This window comes from Macrosteles quadrilineatus, unplaced genomic scaffold (genome assembly GCF_028750875.1).
Source record: "Macrosteles quadrilineatus isolate MER2022 unplaced genomic scaffold, UCM_ALF_1.0 Scaffold_2__2_contigs__length_208266976, whole genome shotgun sequence".
Classification (NCBI taxonomy): Eukaryota; Metazoa; Arthropoda; class Insecta; order Hemiptera; family Cicadellidae; genus Macrosteles; species Macrosteles quadrilineatus.
In genome coordinates, this window is record NW_026542595.1 from 159,053,244 (window position 1) to 159,075,258 (window position 22,015).

The 22,015-nt window shown below is 36.4% G+C and overlaps 1 protein-coding gene across 1 annotated transcript; it reads right to left on the reverse strand.

Annotated features, from left to right (window-relative positions):
* Nucleotides 1-471: 471 nt before the first annotated feature.
* LOC128986861 (uncharacterized) lies at nt 472-20,755 on the reverse strand. The gene is made up of 3 exons (XM_054407432.1): nt 17,825-20,755; nt 1,377-5,996; nt 472-741 (listed from the first exon to the last, which is right to left on the reverse strand). The coding sequence occupies exons 1-3, from the start codon at nt 20,618-20,620 to the stop codon at nt 580-582; spliced, it is 7,578 nt and encodes a 2,525-aa protein (XP_054263407.1). The 5' UTR covers nt 20,621-20,755; the 3' UTR covers nt 472-579.
* Between the last annotated feature and the right edge of the window lie 1,260 nt (nt 20,756-22,015).

The following is a 22,015-nucleotide window of genomic DNA, read 5'->3' on the forward strand; positions in this document are numbered from 1 at the left end:
CGCTCTCATCTTTCTCGTTTTGGGAAAAACCCACTACTATATTTTAAAGACGAGTCTACCATTAGCTAATTACATTAGTGTTAATTAAGTATGGCTATTGCAACTGTCTTTGTAATGAAATAGTTGATAAAAATACTTAAATGTTAAATCTCTAAATCCAATAATCAGAAAACTTCATTCTATTGAATTTGTTACAATTACATTTAACTCTTTCATTGTTTCTAGTGGTGCTAGAAACTAACATAAAAAAATACTTCGTCAAAAAAAACAAAGAAAAAGTTGTAACAAATATTTTGACTTGTCTATTAAATTTTGTGAAATTATTTATAGACCAAAATATTCTGATTCTAATTCAAACATTTAAAAAAATAATAATACAATCGAAAATTTACAAACTACTTTCTAGCTTAACCAAACCCAAAGGAAATCAAATCAATCATAACACATCGTATAAAAAAATGAATCCAATTTATTTCAACAATCCAGCTTTTAAAAAGTTGATGGGACATTTCATAACACATAAATTAGGGTAGATATGTACACAAAGAGCTATTGAGTATGATGATATTTACACGTTAATCATATCTTGGCGTAGAAGTACTTTCTCTTATGTGGCTCCACAATGATACGAGGGTCCATTGTAGAGCTGGAGGTGGTGCTTGTAGGGGTGGTATTATCGGTGGTAACCATCTCAGAAGTTCTCGTTGGGTTGTTTCTCAGCTCACTGCTGTCTAGGTACTTCTGGAAAAAAATTCATAAATTAGGATTTATATTAGATTTTTTTATAAATGCCAAAGTAATTGATGTATTTGCTATGGTAATGTAATCCAAATTTTAATTCTACGTGAAACAAGACAAGTTTTTACAATTAATAAAAAAAAACTTCAAATAAATATTAAAAATTACTACCCTTTATTGGAAAAGTGTCACAATATCTGACTTCTCATCACAATACATTAACTGTCATTGTAATCAAGCACTCGATCACAAAATATTTTTTTGCTTGTAGCTTCTACCTTTACCTTTACTATTCACTTAAATGAAATCTACACTTTTTGTTTCTAGTTTCTAGATAATATAATGTAAGAAATGAAAATTTTTGAATTTGTAAATTATTAAATGTTGAAATTGATGCATTAGTCAAAGAAACCCTACAATAAGATTAAAGTTAAAGCAAAAACGTCCGAACTTCGAATTGAGTTAAACAAAGTACGAAAAAACTATAAATAATAGAATGCAAAGTTGGAACACGGTAGGGCTCAATTTAAGTCAAATCCATCGTGGTCAATGGCATCATGGCAAAAACGTTTAGCTACGTTTTTACAGTGTAGTTTTGTAATTGATATTTACATTGGTAAGTTAAAGGTAAAGCTCACCTTATTACCAGGCCGCCTGATTTGTTTTCTTCTTGTTTTGCTCTTCGCCCTCCTCGGTGTAGAGGTAGACATTTCCAAGTCAATCTCAGCACTGCTCTCCTGTACTCGGGCTTCTCCAGTGTCTACCCATAGATCGGAGTTTTCCCTGTTCGTCCTCGACCGTGGTTTATCTTGACTCCTCGCTTTACTATGTTCTACTCTTTCTCTGTGAGGTTTAAATACATCGTCCATGCGGGACACAGCTTTTGCAGGTATCGGCATCACCGCCCATTCCCCTACACCCGTGGTTGGGTTCACCATGTACACCAGCATCTCCTGGAAATTTTCCTCCTCAATATCCCTGGATATTCGGGACACAGGACCTCTGAGATCTGGGTGGTCATAGATAGAGTCGTAAGTCCTCACTTTGTCTGAACGACTTTCAGGACTGTACGTTCTTCGTATCACTTCCTCTTTTGTGATCGTTCTGTGCTCAAACTGTTGAAGTCTTTTGGGTTTGAAACTTCTTCCTGAGTTAGATGGTTCTTCCGAATAGATTGGTAAGTGTTCAGTAGACGTAGTGGTCGTGGATTGTTCTGTACTTGAGGGTTGACGTTTCAGCACAGCAAACATGTCTACAACTTTTTCAATAGGTTTTCCGTACTCCTTCTTGTATACAACCTTTGGCTTGTACATCCTTGTTGTTGTGCTGGGAGGGGGTTCTGTTGTGGTTGTTGTTGTTGTTGTTATTAATCTCACGGTGATTGGTTCGGGTAAGTTGTAGAGTTTGGATCTATTGCCTTCACCCGCAGTTCTTGATGTCATCGTAAGTTTTGGGAATCTAATTTTTGGTTTTCTAGATGGAAATGTATGCCTGGCCTCTTGCGTATTCTCTGAGTTACTTATTCTTATCTTGGTACTCGGGCTTTGATGCATCGGGTCTGGTCCAGTAGCGCGATATCTACTACTATACTGAGGTCGGTTACCTTGTGCAAAACCCTCAGTGTTTCTCGAAGTAGAGATAGGAATTGGTGTTGTATTTATGTTTACATTTTTTACACTTTCTTTCTCTCCAGTGGGTTTATTTGTTTCTTCTTTTTCCTTCGCGAGTATCTCAGCGTATTTCTGTAAAAGAATTTTTTTCAATTCCAAACTCTCCTTGGAGTTGATGTACTTATCGTTTTCGTGATTGCGTTTCACTCTAAACTTAGTTTCACTTTTTCTTTCGTCGCGTAAGGGAAGATCCCATAATGTTGTCAACTTTTCACTCTTGGGCACCTCAGGGGTGTTTTTGATCGTTGTCTTTGGCACAGGAACAAACGTACGAATGTGTTGATGAATTAATCTACCTTCTGGATTCATTTTCAAAAATGTTACTGTAGTAGGCACTTTATTTTGTTTAGCTATTTGACTAGCCGCACTCGAAATAGGGTCCAACTCTGAAAAAGTGTCTGGTAAATAAGGAGTGTTGTCGCCACTCAAATCTTCCACACGAATATGAACAGGTGGATGAGTTTTAAGGTATCCAACCGAACTCATAGGTACAACATTTACATTTACGTTATATAGTGATGCTGTACCATGTATAACCTTTATTCGAGGATGGTTGGAGGTTCCTTTGCTTCTAAACGAGATAATCACATTTTTTGGAGGATGAAGTCGGATTGGTCCTGAAGAACCTGAATGAATTTCTGAAAGTGGAGGTATTGTTGTTTTACGGGGTTGGTCACCATCTCTTGTATGTTCAGTACCATTTTTCAAGACTTCAGAGTTTTCCTCCAGTTTTTTATGCTTTTTTTCTTTTTCGGGTAAAGAAAATGTATTTTGTGTTCTGCTCTCTTGATGTTCGGTCTCATGAAATGGTCGGTTTTTGTTAAAAGAAAACTTGAAGTTTTTACTCCTATCTTTGGACGCTGACTTTTTGAATAAATTTTCTTTCATCTCGAGTTTTTCATTTGCGTGGTCCTTCTTCGCAAACTTGTTCGAAGTTAATGCAGTCCCACGATTACTGCTGCTACTCCTGAACGAATCCCCATTGTTCTCTGGAAGTGATTTGATGTTTTGTTTTATGTCTGAATGGAATCCAAAACTATCATCTGGAGACTGAGTGGTAAAGTCTGGCACCCCAACATCGGTTTCTTTGAAAAAGGGATTATCCAACGGGTCTTCTCCAAAGTATTTAGCTTTTAAACAATCGATCTGATCTCCAAGTTTTCCCATTCGTTGTTTTTCAGGTTGAGGGGATTTATTCCATTCTCCATCTTTTCCTCGTTTCGGAACAACATTTTTAGGAGGTGTGGGCTCTTCACATCTTACGGATTTATCTCTTAATTCGTAGAACTCCATTCCTCCTTCAGTTTTCTTTGGAATATCTTTTGGGCTTGTTGCGTATCTCAACGGAGAATATTTGGGGAACACCACGGACGCTGGTGAGTAATAGTAAGGATATTTTTCTGTGTCAACAGGAATTTCTGTGGTTGTACCACTAGCTGCAACATTTATTTTTTCTGTAGGCAGTGATGCTGAATCAGCGCTTCGTCTAACAACAATATGCATTGCATCAACACCGTCACTGTTTAAATGGCGTGCGAGATTGGAGATTCGCTGTTGTGTTCTTCTCGGAACTTGCTGGTACATGAGTCCATGGTTTGATGAAGAATAATGCGCTAGTGTTAGTTGTTCAACATGTTTCACTGAATCTGACTTCATGTCAGGTTCTTCTGGAAGGACTACTATAGGACTTATTCTGCTTCCACGCCTCAGCTGTGACTGAAGTTTTCTTTCGTTTCTATGACCCTCTTCTTTACTTGAAATCAACGAAGATAAAAATGGGTTACTTTGGAGTCTGTGTAGTGTGTCTTCTGGAGTTTCTTTGACGGTCACCTCTTCAGTAGTGGTTTTTGCCCTGTAAGTAGTTATCTTTGGAGTAGTGGTACTTTGCACATTTATATAAAGTAGTGTGCTTTCTTCTTGATTTTCTTGACCCGGGAAAATCGAGGAAAGGAACGGATTACTTTTCAATCTCTTAAGAGTTAAAGCTGGATCTTCGGGAACATACTCCGTAGTAGTCTTGGGACTTACTGTCGTCACTTTATGAGTGGTTGTAGTAATCGGCTGTTCAGTCACTGGGGCTAGCTCTATATCTTCTACAATGTATTTCCTCAAAGGAGGGGCAGTGGTAGAATCATAGTCTTTTCTTATTTTAACATAATCAATTTTAGAATCCCCACTTTCATCTCTTGGCAAGAAAGGGTGGCGGATATTAACATCTTCATCGGTCAGTCTAACGTTGATGTCGTCTTTCTTGTCGTCTCCCGCCTCTTCTTGTGTTTCGCTAGGTGACCTTACAATCTCTTTGTACTTTCTTGCAGCCCCTACCTCACTACTGCGTGATCGTGATCGTACGGGTCTGTCAAAACTACCCATTGAAATCGAAGACATTCGTTCTTCAATCGCCCTAAGAGCTGCAGTAGGGTGGGTGAATTCGGTATTAAATATGTCACTTTCTGTTCCATCAATACCAACGGCTGTAAGATCTCTTGATTTTCGTTCTTTACTCTGAGACCCAGGTTCGTGTGAAAGGTTGTAAGATTGCTCAGGGTTCAAATAACTTTGCGATCGAGGGAGAACAAGATCAGCATTTTGAGAACTAGCAAATCGTGCAGAATATTTTTCAGGAACGTGCGAACTAACGAAATGTTTTACCTCAGGTTCTTTTATATATTCATTTGATACATTGATTAAGAAATCACCAGTGTGTTTTTGAGTTGGGTTTGGAGTCTCGAACGATTCGCCATATTTATTTTTAGTCAAATGAGAAAAGTTAGTGTTATCCTCTGATGTTTCAGGTTTAATCATATAGGAAAATCTATTATTCTTACTGGTGTAGCTTGATAGCTGAGGAAGAGCTGTCGAGCTTTCAATATAGTCGTGAGATGACCCTGTATTGATATTCCTGTGTTTATGTGCAGTCTTAAAATTGTCTTTGGGAGCGTAAAATTCAGAAGAAGAAGAATCGTCTCTACTTGGCATGTATTCTTTTGATATATATCCAGGAGGAGGTGTGGAAACTAAATAACCGCCGTTCGTATCAGCTAATTTTCTATAAGCTACCTTCTTTTCTTCATCAGTTCTGACATTAGTTGGAGAATGTCTTTGGAACGACACTGCTTCACCATGATTAATGAATTTCACAGGATCAGATAGTTCTTTCACAATCGGAACTCTCTTGCCATTTACATCTAGGTATTTCCCCTCGACGCCTTCCACTCTCGTCGGATGTTTCTCAGTGAGAATTCCTCCTTTGCCTTCTTCATCAAGGAAGGCTAAGCTTCTTTCGTTGGTTGTAGTTTTTTGCTGTTTCCAGGATCCCTTGACCTTGGGGTTTTCATTGGCTTTGACCAGCTGTTTTGCGGAGCCCTCACCCGCAGGATCACCCTTGCTGTCCTCTGGAACCTCTTCCAGATGTCTCAGATGTTCCTCGTAGGCTTCCTCAGGACTAACTTCGCTAGGATCCTTCTCGGTCACCGGGGGGTGGTGCTCTCCAGAGTTGTACTTGTCGGTGTCAGTTTTGCTCGCTCCGTGTTTCTTGTAGCCTCCGTGATCATAGCCTGAGTCTTCGTAGCCTTCTTCTTCGTAGACCTAAAACATGCATAAACATATCACTACTAGTATATCAAATGAGTCATAACAAACAGACCCAACATAAATGTAATAATTATGTTTTATATGAATACATTTAAAAGTGGGTCTTAAAATGCATGAAAATTGTTGAAAATATTAACACCACTCGCGCACAATACTAGTTTTCAGTCTTTTTTCATATAACATGTAGTCGGAAAATTGTTTTCAAGCTTAGTTTACGTCCTAACATTGACAGAAAACCCCATCCTTTATTTATACTCAACCAATCAAACACAATACGCTAGGGGTATCACGTTTAGGTATGCAAGGAAACGGCACGGTTTAGCAAGAGCGCGGGAAACAGAAACAGCTGATCTTGCGTAAACAGCTGATCGGCTGACAACCATGTGATTGCCAACCTAACCTAACCTATACGTTAGCACGTGACCTAACCTATACTCACACGTCACTCTTTTGTGTTTAAGCCCGGTTAAAGAGAAAGCGTTCAGCTACTGGCAAGGTCGGCTTGCTCAACGTCTATTGGCCGTTTAAATGGGTTTATGCATTGAGCTGACCGGTCATTCAGTCGAGTTCCTTTCTCTAATTTATTTTCAGACTGCCTATTCCAGCCGTTCTAAAGTGGAGCTTGGAGTTTTTCTATAGTTTAGATAGCCAACCGAGTCCAGTAATGTTTTTAACCAGTCAATGAGAACATTAAGTTTTGATTGCTCGTTTTAGGTGTAACATTGTCAGCCAGTTACATTGTGCCAAGGTATAATCATTCGTCAACTGACAACTATTTTGAACATTACATTTACTTACTCTCCTTGCATATGTACTTTCAGAAATAGAACATACGCAACATACGCTGCACGTAAAACTAGCTATATGTATTAGTTATTTAAATGTACGTACTTATTTAACGGTCCAGAATCTCTCAAATATTTTGCGGATGTGCCCTTTAGCTGTGTACACGAAAATTATTTAAGATATAGATTGTGTATTAATAAGAGTTATTATTCACTTTGCCATAGACATAAACTCATACACTTTTGATAAATAAACCCGTTGAGTAAATAGCTTTACACTATTCTATCTTTATCTTCCAGTTTGTTTGGACTGGATCTAGTATTTCACATTGAAAACTGTCATAGTAAAAGACTCTCGTTTGTTTCGCATTTTGATATTCATAACGAATTCGGTTGTTTACATAAGTAAGTTATGTCTCACTACAGTAGTATAACTGGTATTTTACCCGAAGATCTTCATTCCAAGTTTAGCACGAAACATAGTATACTTCCAGTAACGTGATTTATTGACTGAGATAAAAGATTATTTATTCATAAACAGTTGAAGACCTTCAAAGTTAGATATTACACCTGTCTTGGTCGTTTGTGACCTTGGTCACAATATTTTGCGTGTAAAAGGTGAACCAGTTCGGTTTTATTGAACCAGCTTGGCTAATACGTAGTGCTACAACTATCATACAAAGATCACTATAAGTATAACCTTTGACTGTTTATAGAACTATACTCCGTATGATGGAACCTGTCTCCTGACCCTTCGTCTTCCTGGGACTGGCAAATGGTATATGGCCCGAATCGGTCCCAGGTAGACGAAGGGTGAGGAGACAGGTTCCATCATGCAGACTATAGACATTCCATCGGCATGTTAAAGTCAGCACTAGTTTTTTTTCGAGCAAAATGGATACAGTTGTAAATTACTGTTTACGGACGATTATACGGACCTTTACCCAAGTCCAACTGATAGGACATATTACTGTAAGCTTTACAACTGTTTATGCCACGTCAACTATGACAGTAACAAATGATAAGGTAGAAATAGAATAGGCACTAACGCATATTTTTACTGGCTGATAATGTAAATAATGTACTCGTATAATCAAAACTTAGTGATGCCTTGTTCATTTACATGAAATATCTACTTCAGTTTTCACAAGACAATGGTATATGACCCTAGGAGGATTTCCTCCTAGATATGACCCCGGGGCTACAGCCCCGATAAATGGCCGATATCACCCTAGCACCAATGATCCAACTTCGGTTCCATTTTATATGCAATAGGCCTACATATTCTACAGGTGACTAGTGTACGGATATCCATACTTAATCCAATAATGCATTTCAAATTTTACTTAATTGTTGAATTATTCATGTGAATTTTCAGAGAGATAGTGGAGACTTAAACGTCCTGTCGTACTGAATTGAACCTTAAAACAGTTGTTTCTTATGCACTTCATTGTATTAAACAGAACAATTTTAATTGATTAAATATGACAATGTCGAAAGAGCTTCGATGTATTAAGACGTACTGTAAAAATATTCTGTGGCTGCACAGTTAGAAATCAAACGACGACGGACTGATCAAGCTAGTTACTACATATCACCACGAAAGTGCAATTAAGTAGTGGATTTCAACTGTCAGTTTTAGGTCACTATTCTCTACCAATTTGTTGTGAAGTGTGGTGGTATTTATTGTAGGGAAATATAAACCAAATATATGATGATAAACCAGGTAATAACGTGTATTTGTAACGATGTAGTATACTGTAAAAACTAAAAACTGCATTTAAGAATCTAAAAAGTATTTAATAAATTTAATATACATAAATATGTATATTAAATAAAGATAAGTAAATAAAGATATGTATATTATGTATATGTATATAAAGATAACGATATAACAAATTCTTTACTGAATAGTAATAGAATGTCCATTCACTGTTGAACAATGTTAATGCTTGAGTAACATCTTCTGTTCCATCGCATAGTATTATATTTATTAAATTAATGTATTAATGCAACTTAAAAATATCGGATAGGATAAATGTGTTTCATATTATGATCTATGTGTAATAGATGCTACTTTTAATTGGGTTTTGTGGGTTTGAAATTATTTATAAACTTTGTGTAGGTACTGTATAACATTCTACATATACATCTTTCTTGTTTTAGGATATAGTTTTCAATATTATACTAATTCCTTGATATGAATTAACCGGAATTTTCCTCCATTAATAATCGTCTGTATTTTAGTACTTTCGACATGGTTGTTGTATGGTATCAGCAAAACCAATTAATTTGATTCTCTAATGAGACAAAGTCAATTAATTGTCAACTGTCAACTTATCGAATCAGGTTGAACGAAGACAAATTATACGTATCATCATTATTTATTTGATGAGGTAAATTATTCGTCACTGCTGATTCCACCCAAAGGATCGCAAAACTTTGAAAAAAGAAATTGCGAAATGTTTATTCGGGGAAGTCTTAATGTCCTGTGAAGGTAAAATAATTTAGATGGCTCCGTTCTGCCAAAAGAGGGCGGATATTTTATAAACTAATAATTTTCTGTGATTATATCAATAACAACAAATCACGATAGCTAATTTATTAAAATTATCACATAAATTAAAGCAGCCTACATTTCCTGTCATAAAACTCATTATGACATTACTAAAACTTCCAATGACCTTTCTAAAAACTAAAATGGGATAAACTACTGCAGGGAAAATAATTTAGTAGAAACACACGATTCTAACAAATTTGTACAGTACTAAACTGATTGTCGATTGCTATCTTTGATACTTTGGTCATGATTTCTCGATCATTGATCTACTATAAATCTGTCCGATTGTCATTGTTAGATAACGTTGACTTCCGCGCTTTCCATTGTTTGTTTGAATCCTGTTGAGATTGGCAGAACTAGAGATTTCCTGCTCTGCTGATCCCATCATGGACCGTCATGCCTTAAACTGCAGCAAAATATGAACACAATAGCAATGTTGCTTGCAGTTCAATCTTTGGACTGAACAATAATGTTTTATTGTGATTGTGATATACATAGACAAAACGAGTCACTCGCACTGTACTATCATCATTAAATGCTATCAAATTAATTAACAAAAAAGTTATTATTTGCCCTTGTTTTTAGTTGTTTTTATTGCATAATATTTTGAAAATAAACAAATATTTGGATTTTACAAAATTCAATATATATATGTATCAGAAGGCTTACAATGAAACTGAGTGAACGTCTGATATAATGTTTACCATACAATGTGTATAGAACAATCAACCATATTGATAAATCCCTAAAATTGTTTTTTCATGGAAAATCTCGAAATGTGCATTTTTCAACATGGAGTTTAATAGTGTAAAATCATGGTAATAACTTTAGCTCGATATTAATGCACTCATATGGATATATTATCTTCGAATTCCTTTAGATACATTATGTTTCTTAGTTTTATTATTTTTCCTTCAATGCAAGATTTAAGAGGAGTGATTTTTCACGATAATCGAACCATAGACAAACATCAATAAATATCTGTGGTAGTCACTACTATGTAAAGAGTTACCGATGTCCTGAATATGTTACTGCACGGTTTCAATTTAAATGAAGATGTTGATGTTACTGACTTTAATGTTTTATATAAAATGCTATTTTTTTCTATTATTAGTTCCTACTCTATTTACTCCACTTCTAGTAAAAGGTGCTGAAAATGTGATGGAGAAAATATCTTTGGTAACGGAATAGAGAACTCAATTTTTTGCAAATGGTATAATTTTATAGTAAACACATTTTGACAGCTGCAAATGGTACAAAAACATAACTGGGAACACTTTCAGTAAAACGCGCACCAACAAAACTACGGACGGGGTTTCTTCCTCAAAGGCAATTGAGCTGTTTCCATATCTACTTATTTCCGAGACTTTTTCACCAACTTTCTCCCACAATACCACTTTATGCAACAAGGACATAATTAGTAACGGGACATGACGTTGTGACCATTCACTCAGAACTGGTAAAAAATTAATAGATGTCGTCATATGTCCGTTGGTCCGGAACAGAAATTCATTTGCTGCTTTGGTTGTCGCATGAATACATTGTACATTGTACAGTTCAAATATTAATATTTTCTGTAATAAATTAAAATAATACATTTCGGCTGCTTTAGGTTTCATTGTCAAACCATACAACCACAGTACCTGCCAAGTTTCGGGAAAGATCAAAATCGTAAATTATCAACTAACGGATACTAATGTAGACACATTAATGTGGATCCGTATCAATATGGATATGGTGGCAATCGAAAGAGTAATTTACAGAAAAAATTCCTAATATTTGATAGAATGAATTTGTATGTTTTACTCAGGCTCAGATGGATCCATCACAAAAGCCATGTCACTACGGTAAAGTATATTGGCTATATGTAAAGTTTGTTACCTCAATCCAAAATGGTCATGTTGCTAAATTCCTAGCAATAAATCCAACGTAAATGCTTAAAAATAAAAGGTAAATTTGTGTTTAGTATTTAATGTTTCAAATTTTTGGGCATTTGATGGGTGAGTAAGAATAGAGAAGTAGAAAGAGAAATTTTAACCATCAATTTAGTTCGCCCATTTGCATTCAACCATGGGCCCCTTGCGTGGTGCATCAGTCACCCAGATCGATTAATTAGATGGAAAGCGTGAAAACCAAAACATCAATCACTAGGGGAGATCACTTGGGTTGACTGCAGTGGGTCAAGTGCAGTGGTTGGGCGAATAAAATAGACGCAGAGTTTTCTTTATTTCTAACAATATTGGTACCAAAGATTTGTGCGGTGTTATCATTTAAAATTTATAAAAATCATTTCGTTTTAATAGTTAAAATATTGTGATGGTTAAATGCAAATGTGTTAAATCTTAAATGTTCATAATGACAAAAAATAGCTAAAAAACCCGCATGTATCTATATTTTGGTTATGGATTTAGCTCGTATTTGTTTAACTTGGGACAATTTCCTGATATGATCAAGTAAAGTCAGTTGAGTTTTCAATAAAGTCAGGTCTATATCCATCTAATCAATGAAGCACCAGAACCATTCCAAAGAAGACAAAGAACTGATATTTTAAACGTAGTAATTTCAGAGCATTTGTTGTAAATAATCCATGTAATGTTTCTAGTTGTGAATAAATTGATTGATTTGATTTGAAAGTGATGTGCACACTTAAGTGTAATAGTTCTTTTTAACTACTACACATTCACCTAAAATTCAAACGATTCCTGCACTTAACTCTGTGATAGCTTAACTGTCAGGTATCAGAATAGGTTTTTAACCAATTTAATTCACCATTACTCACTCCCCCCCCCCAACCCCCGGTGATCGATTGACAAGTCACAGTGATTGAGACGTTAAGAGTGAAACTAGTGACTAGCACTTGCACTCTCATCAGCGCTGATACCCGTGACAGAGTGAAGCTGGTCTATTGATGGTTACCGAACACTCACATCATTTTATACCACAATATCACGTTACTAACTATAGATAACGTAACTAGGCCTATAATACAGATTAAGAGTGACGGATGACTTTAGAATTGAGCTGCATTGTGTAGCTGTACCAGATGTCTATTTAGCCAGGGCTGTTTATTAAAAGTATAATGATCAAGCACAGGCTACTATTTGTAGTTCCAAACCTTTAAAATACCTCAAATTTTCTTATGATAATGATGTTTATCAATGTATACTGTATTTTATAATTTGTTGCTAGTATACTGTGGATGGCTTGTTATAAACCCGTGTTACAAGTCTTTTGTTTAGCTTTTACTGGCTATATTGTTCAACCTACATCGTTACTTGGCTACCCCAATGTTAAATTTCAAAATTTTTTAAAATTATTTGTGTAGCGAAAAATGAATTTTCCTGAGGTAATGGCTGTCGTCAATCGCGTTTTTAAAGCTATAAGTCCCTAATTACAAAATTTTTTGAAACTCCTTCCACAGAATTTCAATATAAATTAAGACATACATACATCCAGACAGACAGACAAACAAACATATTTTGTTCGTTTTGTGCAGAGCTTTATTGTATCCATTTTGATTCAAAGTTAGCCATGTACAGAAATAATGAGAGAAAACTTAATATTACCTAGGCCTACATACCCAAAATTAACACAGTACATTACAGTAGGTTACATTTGTAAATGTACTGTAAATATAAAAAAAAGAAAATTAAATCATCAGCGGAAATCACTTGATTCTAAACATGTTTACAATGTAACCCTGAAAAACAGATTTTTCGTTTAACATAAGGTTTCTTACGCAACAAATTACATAAAATAGGTATATTTCTTCTTGGCAAAAACTAATGGATGAGTTTTCAAAGCACTTCATTCTCTTTTTCATCAAATTCTTTTCAATCAAATTCCTCTTGGTTGCTCACATTTACAAGTTATAAAAAATGTATATACTAAACTCATCGCGGAATTCCTCAGTATTACAACACCCATATCTTTGTGTTCTCTCTTACGATCTCAATCTACAACGAGACTAAGATTGTTCCATCCCGTATCATGTTACGTCACAGTCTCCTAACCTAGTTAGTTCCATCTGAAGCACACGCGTGATTTTCTTGTGCAACGTGTGTTATAATGTCACAGGATTTCCATGTTCCATATTACTGGGACTCTTTGTTCAAAACTAACAAAAGTGCACCCAGCGAGCGTTTCCGGGTTAAAAATATATCCTTATCTATCTGTATAATATTACAAGACTTTGTTGGGATTTGTTGAACATTTTTAAACTGCTAAAACATTTTTCTTGTGTGAAATCGTGTAATTTTTGCTAATCAATACTAATGAATCATGAATGTCTGTAAAAGAAGTACCACAGAAATGCATATTGCATTGGTTGTATGAATTTAATCTGTAAATCTACAAGCTTCGAACAACTAGAGGATGTAGAAGGCATCCATGGTCAACGTAGAACGTATCCAGTTAAAATACATGTTTTAGCCCCTGAGCTGTATAATAACTAAAAATAGGCTTCACCTTCGTCACTGCAGCTCAAATTCTTGTTGTGTAACTATGTTACGGCCGTTTCGGCATTATAATGCCATCGTCAGACTACAAAAACACAAACTCGGCTGAAGTAGCGTCGTTGAAGTTTAAACACGTAACACATACGAACAATAATTAATTATTGATTAATTAATTAATTATTGTTCGTATGTGTTACGTGTTTAAACTTCAACGACGCTACTTCAGCCGAGTTTGTGTTTTTGTAGTCTGACGATGGCATTATAATGCCGAAACGGCCGTAACATAGTTACACAACAAGAATTTGAGCTGCAGTGACGAAGGTAAAGCCTATTTTTAGGTATCCAGTTAGTCATGAGCACAGTCAACTTAAAGAAGAAAACTTTTAGGGGAAAAATGGAGTCTGTATGAACTCCTCCAACATGCTTAGAGTTTTTGTTTTTTTAGTTGAAAACAATCATAGAACACTGTAAAAAAAAATTATTCTCAAATGGTCAGTTTTCTGTCTGATCGCTCTTTAGTGATTTGAACATTTGTTCTCACAAGTTCTTCAGAGAATGACTCGGCTTCGACTTAAGCTAACAACTTAAAATATCTCAAGTGACTCATTCTGCAAAACAGCGTACACGCTTTTATTAATTTATACACTCACTATAATGCCACAATATACAGGGTATCCTGTAATTAAATAGCCAACTCGGGGAAATGTTTTAATAGGTCAAATAAAATCAATCAATAATAACGATTTTTGTTTTCAAAAAAATACCAGGCAATTTATTATAGTCCAGGAGCTGAGGGGGGTTGAGCATGCATGAAAGTAGTACGCAATGTTATTGCTGATTATTCTAATATGGACTGTGGTGATCAAAATTACGTATGTCGCCTATTTCAAAAGTGGTTGATAAGGTGGGGGGGAGGGGGCAAACATGGCGGTTTGCGCTATGTGTTAAAACGCTTATATTTCGAAAACGGTAAAAGATGGAACATCGGTTAAAACGTCGTTGTAATTCTAAAAATGTGGACTACAATAATGGTTATTGAGTCCGAGGTCATATCTCTATAAATAAACAAGTTATTATATAAAATATGTAAAAATGGACTTTTCGTGTAGTTTTTAGCGAATTTCCCTATAGGGAAGTAGCTATTACCGTAGGTCTCATGGTAAGACTTAGGCCCGGGACCGATTTACTTTTTCATTTTAATGTCCCCAGAGGCCAAAAAAACCATTTGTTCAAATTTTTATATATGTATATATATATATATAGGTATATATATAGATTTATATATATATATATGTGTCCGTGAACACGATAACTTGAGTAATTTTTATCCGATTTTGATGAAATTTGGTTTGAAAGTGTAAGGCGGGATAAACTTGAATGAGTTCGCGATCCAGCATGATCGGACCATGGGAACAGGGTTTTATAGGGGGTTTTATGGGGTAAAAATGGGTTTTTCTCACTTTTTACCCTCAAAACACAAAATTTCCCAATTTTTCTCTAAACCTTCTTAAAGAGCTTAAAAAAACAAACAATTCAGTATATCAAAGTGTTTTTGTACGGTTATTGGTTACGGAGAAAACTAAAAAATGGTAAATTTAAAATTCCCATGTTATTCTTATGGAGAATATTGTAAAATGTTGAAGTTTGCTTGTTTATGGATATATTTTGATCAAAGTTGGCAAATTTATTTATTTTATAGTAAGCTATCAATATTTTACTAAAAACACACTACTTTATTAGTTTCCTTGTAGCAGCAAACCTAGGTACTCGTTAAACCTAATAATGTTATTTAAATAGATCAATTGAAAATCAATTCGGACAAATGGAAATTCGCTTAGACGGCAGGTTTGCTGCGGCGGGGGTATTTTTTTACAGAAAGTAGAATTAATTTGTGAGTGTCGCAAAGAAGTAATATCAAATATCTTTGCTGATAGTTTTAATATGGACTGTGGTGATAACAAATACGCATGTCGCCTACTTTTCAGGTGGTCGAGAACTTGGGGGAAGGGGGGCAAAGATGGCGGAACGCGCTATGCATTGAAACGACTGTAGCTCGATAACGGTACGAGATAGGACATCGGTTAAAACGTAGTTTTAATCCAAAAGATATGGCCAATAGAAAAGGTTATTGGGTAAAAAGTTGTATCTTAACTAACAAAAAAGTTATAACAATAATAAGTTTAACAAAATCTACATTATACAGCTATTTTCTTCAAAAATCATATGAATTGTTGATAAAAAATAGTGTAATTACTTAATTACTCGGCTAAATATTAACTAGAAGCATTTTCTTATAAAAAAAATATATTATTACGAATACATATGGTTTAAAATGTAAAAACGCCTTGGGGTTCGTCCGAAAGGTTGTGTCATAATTATTTGTCTTGTAAAAGATCAAACCAGCAAACTTCCGATTTGAAGAAAAGCATTACTGTATAACCAATCGACGACCTTATAGCTACAGTACCTGCATTTATAACTATGGGGACATCCAAGAATCCAATTCGTGTAGCTTGGCTTTTATTTCGTGGTAAAAGACAAATGAAAATAAAATATTTTTCCTGAATGCAATGTTCTGGGATAAGAGTATAATCGCTAGTCGTGAACCATTTAGCCTTGAATCCAACCAACCGATCCACTACTACTAAATATTTATGTTTCTATAGTAGGCTTGCAAGCGTAATATGTAAATAAGATTTTTTCTCCTATAATTTTCTTACCATCTTTTTGCTCTACTATGTGTCATACCTATCACGGCATGAGGCTATTTCAGAGTGTCTAATTAAAATAAAGAAGTGCAAAAGTCATAGAGAGTAACATATATTACCAAATACCTTTCATAAATCTGCTAAAACTTTTTTATTACAATCATTACATGGAGTCATCAAACATGCTCACTCCAACCATTATTACCCTATACAGATAGTAGACTTCAAATGAGACCTAAAACATCTTAGAGGATTTTAAATGTTAATAAGTAATTACTGTAGTACTGTATCACCAAAGTACACTCAATAAAACAACAGATAATACAGTATACCCGAATGACCACACATGCGAGATATTTATTTTATATAAACAATGCAAAAACAAATCGTCATAAAGACAGGAAAAATCACGTGATATTGAGACAACTTCCGGTCGAACGATTAACCGACTAATCGATTGCGATGCCTGGTCGCCGGTCACGGTCGAGATCAATGTTCGATGGATCGAGGAAGCTGTCGCGATATGGAGTTTCCGTTGCGTTGGTTACGGTGTTGGATGTTATACTACCGGAAATAATCGCTGTCCAATTCGGTGATTATAGACGGGGAAATTACATACTGAGGATGTTATCCAACTTGCAATCATTACCCGGTCTTTGGTGAATTGGGCGAGAGGCGTTTCTCGGTCAATTGTGATTTTCATGAAATGATCTCAAAGAAAATGTTCCAAGTGGCTCAGGATGAAGATTTTCTTTTTACCTCGGAGCACAGGGAATCATTGCGCTATGAGTTAACCCCAACAGGCTAATTATTCAGTTACATAGTTTGATTAATTTACCAACGCTAATATTATGGAAAGTATGAAACTTTGTTTATGATTATGTCACTCTCTTAAGGACTTGCCTTTATGACTATCTTTGGAAACAACTTCAAAATAAACTCTCCATCTAACACCAACACCATCTACTCTACATTAGTTTTGATGAGTTTGAGTCAAAGAACCTAGAGTTTTATTAGCTAAATCATTATGAGTTACTTATTAATATTAAGTTTTACTAATCCATGTTATCAACTCATATGTTTAATTCGGACCAAATGGTTTTTGTTGTAATTGGATTGACTAAACTTTTCCAGTAGAACATTTTTACAAAGTTTGTACTAAAACATGGATACATACACCCTTAACATTTTACATTCATCAATAACATTAAGATATAAAGAAAATGTAATATTTATTTCACGTTGTTATTATAACACTGAATTCTTCTAGACGCATACTTGTGCAGAGAGAGGATAAATGTTGTTCACCTACCTCCTGTACTTTCTTATGACTGACAACCTCACGCAGCCTCGGAGCGTTGATGACCTCCTCAGCTGTAGACGCAGCCTGAAGAGCCGCCTCCCTTGGAAGATGCTTCACCACGTTGTGTTTCCTGGTCTGTGTGTACACTTTCTGGGGCACGAACCCAAGGTCTATGCCAGATTCTGGGGGAGGTTTGGCCCAAAGTCCTCCTCCAGGGTAGCGAAGACGTGTAGGAACTTTGCGAGGTTTCTCCCTGTCGCTCACATGGTTTCTGATTCGATCTTCGTCGAGATCACGCGGTGGAGGTGGTGGATTATAGTCTGGGTCAGAAACTTCCCTGGACGTTTTAAAGTTGTTCCTTTCATTTACAGATTCTTCAGAATTGTTTCTCTCTTTTGAAAGGTCCTCGTTTGACTTCTTACCATCTTGATGGTTTTTATGAGTTTTATTCTCCTGCTTTTCCCTTTTCACAAGGTTTTCTCTACTATTATTTCTGTCATCATGAAGGTTTTTAACTTTCTTTTGTGTGCCTCCTACATTATTTGAACGTTTGTCTTTGCCAAACTCTTCCCAACTTGGTAGTTCAGAGTTGGTCTCCGCTAAGTTATTCTTCATAATAGGACCTCCATTTAATAACCAACGACCGTTACTAGACTTGTACTCTGGAACGTTTTTGATTTCTTCTTTGTTTGCAGATCTCGCAATAGGTATGATGGGTGTCCATGTTTGGCGAACTCCTAGATCTATGGGGAAAGAGACCGGTTGGTAAGACGAAGGAGGTGGAAGATATCCAATTTTGCTGCGAGGATCATGGGCGTACGATGGTGGGTTATAAGGTGGTCCTGGTGGTAGGGGTTGACCATCATAAGAATATTCTGCACTTTGGTACGGCAGCTCTTCTGTATAAGGACGAGGACTGTTGTTACTTTGTTCATTAGGCGATTCTCTGGAATTATAATATTCACGTGATTTGTCGTAGCTTGAGGAGGGCTGGACGGGACGTTCGGGATATTCTGCTGAGTTTTCATATTTAGGAGGATATTTTGGTGAAGGACTGTAATTCTCAACAGAGTTTTCGTAATCGGGATGCGATTGAGTAGGTGGTTCCCTAGAGCTAGGAGAGGAATTATCATACTCGTAAGGTGGACGTAGGGAAGGTTCTTCATAGTACTCTCCAGATTGTTGATAGCTTTGTGGGGGATAAGAAGGTGGATCTCTGTATGTCTCTGCAGAGTTTTCATATCTAGCAGGATGGCCAGTGTGAGGTCCATTTTCATGTTGGTATGATGAAGGGTTATTGGGACGTTCCGCCGAATATGGGTACTTCGACGGTGGACTATCTGCGTTGTTATTCTCTTCTTCGGGTCCAGACTCTGGCTCTTCTTCCTCTTCCTCATCTTCTTCCCCTTCAGTTTCTTCCTCTTCTTCTTCATCTTCTCCATCTTCATCCTCTTCCTCTTCCTCTTCTTCTCCTTCTTCCTCTTCCTCAGCCTCCTGAGTTTCTTCGTAGTTACCTTGTCCCTTATTACCATTTACTGCTTCATTTGTTTGTGGTATCGGTGTTGTGGAAATATAAGAATTTCCTTTATTTTTCATGTCCTCTTTTATGTGGTGGTCAGCCATGTTCATCAAAGCTTTTGTTGGTTTCCAAGTAGTTTCATGGTCAGTATTTGATTTCCACCCTATGACACCAATCGTTGGAGGGACGTAAGGAGCCTGGTTAGTGTTATAGTTTTGTCTAGGTTGAGAATTGTAATTTCCCTGTTCAGGATTATTATATTTCCTAACCTCCTGTGGATTTTCGTTAGAATGTTTTGGTACACTTTTCCCCCGTGTTCCTGGGATGGCTTCGTTACTAGATGACGGAATGTCATAGGGGATCTCTCTACTTGAATAGTTGTAGTACTCCCTCCCACTTTTTTCTTTATTTAGTGGTATAGCCTCATTACTAGATGTTAGAATTTCATAGTTTTTCTCTCTACTCAAATAATCATAATATTCGTTTGATTGATCGTTTTGTCCATAGGTAGGTGTAGAATATGGTCGTTGAGCAGTATTACGAAAATCTTCTTCATATCTAGGTCCATTGTATTGTGACGGTGTAGGGACTGGGTATGGATTGAATCCAGAACTACTATCTATATTCCGTCCTTCGATTCCCCCATAATCTAAAGGGGAAATACTAGATAACTTGTCTGAATAGCGCACAGCATCACCATTGTTAAAATACAAAAGTGGTAATGGAGTACTATAAACCGGTATGAACTCTTGACTGGCTTCTTGCACACTAGCCTCTTTACCGTTATCTGATAAAGGCTCAGTATAAGAAAAAGAATAACCTTTAGTCGCTTTGTTTAGGCCATCTTCTAGTAAGTCTATCGATGTGGATTTTTTCCTTGAAAATGAACTATCAATTGCTTTATCTGTCCGTTTATTCAAGTCAGGAGGGTTAACGGTAGAAACCGTAGGTTTGAACAAAGCTGTCACTGGATCATTAATGGGTGAGCTTAAGGGTAACAATGTAGGACTATTCCCACTTTTAGCCAAAGATGCGAACATCAAGGCCGACGCAGGTGTGTGGGGAGACAAAACTTCAAAATTTCGAAAGCCATCAATATAACTTCCTTGGGCATAAATATGATCCTTACCATCCCTGTTCCGCTGCGGGGCTGATAGGTAATCTTTCACAGGCAACTCAACACTTTTCCTTATCACCTGACACTGAATTTGAACTAAAAAAAGCAAAAGGCAAAAGTACTGACTAAAATTACAGGCCCATCGCACTTCTACTCCTTTTCCCAACATGTCTGAAATTTATTCCATCACAAACTATCCTAAATTGTGCTACATTTAAGGTGTTTCTACAGTTTTGTAACACTGAACAACAAACGCACGCACTACGAGCGACCGCGTCCACCACGTACGACGTTCACTCCCGAGTCCCGAGTTAGAACCAGTTCGCCGGCGCTACAGACTGCAACTGATATCGCACCTCTACAAACACTTTTACCGAGCCTTTCTCCCGTGGAAAGCTGGCCGGAAAACCGTCAGTCGGGGACGGCGCGGCTCCGATCGACCGAAACGGTGGAAACTCAGGCTTCGTTAACCCTTGTTTATTACTTGTCCATCTTTTTTGCTTCGACTATCGATTATCGACTCCTCTTGGCCAATGGAAAGCTGAATTCGCCTTTTATCACTTTGTTTGTTTCAAAAGACCCGGAAGCTGTTTGCATCGTCGGAGCATAACAGTGATAGCTGTAATGTTAACTAATATTGGTTTTTTTATTACCTGTCGTCAGTTCCAAATTGTAACTTCCATAGATTCTACATGTTTCGGCGAGATGCCATTGTCAAGCATACAGTCCAGGAATGTACATTAAAACATCCGCTTGTATAGCTTCGTTGTTGGTACACACATGACACTTGACACACGACACATAAATAAATGATACATTTGGTTGGATAGGACTTTCATGGGAACGAAACATTGACTGAAATGTTAGGCTCGTTGATACATTTTAATTTAATTTTAGTATATAACAATTTCAAAAATTCATTATTAATGCTTGTTACTGCATTTATAATTGAATATTCATGTAATGCATAAAATATGTGAGTTTAAGTAGGGTATTTGTTTTTTTTTTTATAAAGGCCACTTATTATATTAATACCATGTAAAAGTCGGGCCTTTTGTATAGTATTGTACTCGAAACATAATTTACCCGATTCATGTTTTTCTTATGTATCCCAATATCAAGGGCGTCAACGTGAGATTTCAGTCCCCGAAATCTCAACTCGAATTCATATCCTGGCAACCATATTTGATCTAAGCTAAGTGATAACGCTGCAACCTCTTGGCCTAGCCTGAAGTAACGTGAAGAACAGTCCTAGGTTAAAGCATAGAAAAAATATTATTTACCCCAATCATTTTGCACTCTTTCAAAACAATTACTTAACCAACAAACTGTTGTAAATGTACATCACATACACTATTTTATGAGTAGGCTACCATGTGCACATAGTATTCCTAATATCATTATGTTTTTTATTCCGAAGAGCAAACAATTAGAGACAGAACTTAATCCAATAGTTATTTGTGCAACTAGTGAGAAAAGTGAGCAATTGACTCACTTGGTTTCTAGAGTGAGGCAATTGTACTTTGCACTCGAGTTGCACATTATACTTTTCCTACTGTTACCA

Coding starts and splice junctions, on each gene's coding strand:
- LOC128986861 (XM_054407432.1), bottom strand. CDS start 20,620: ATGTTGGGAAAAGGAGTAGAAGTGCGATGGGCCTGTAATTTTAGTCAG. Junction 5,997..17,824: donor GTCATAAGAAAGTACAGGAG/GTAGGTGAACAA, acceptor TGCATGTTTTAG/GTCTACGAAGAAGAAGGCTA. Junction 742..1,376: donor TCAGGCGGCCTGGTAATAAG/GTGAGCTTTACC, acceptor ATTTTTTTCCAG/AAGTACCTAGACAGCAGTGA.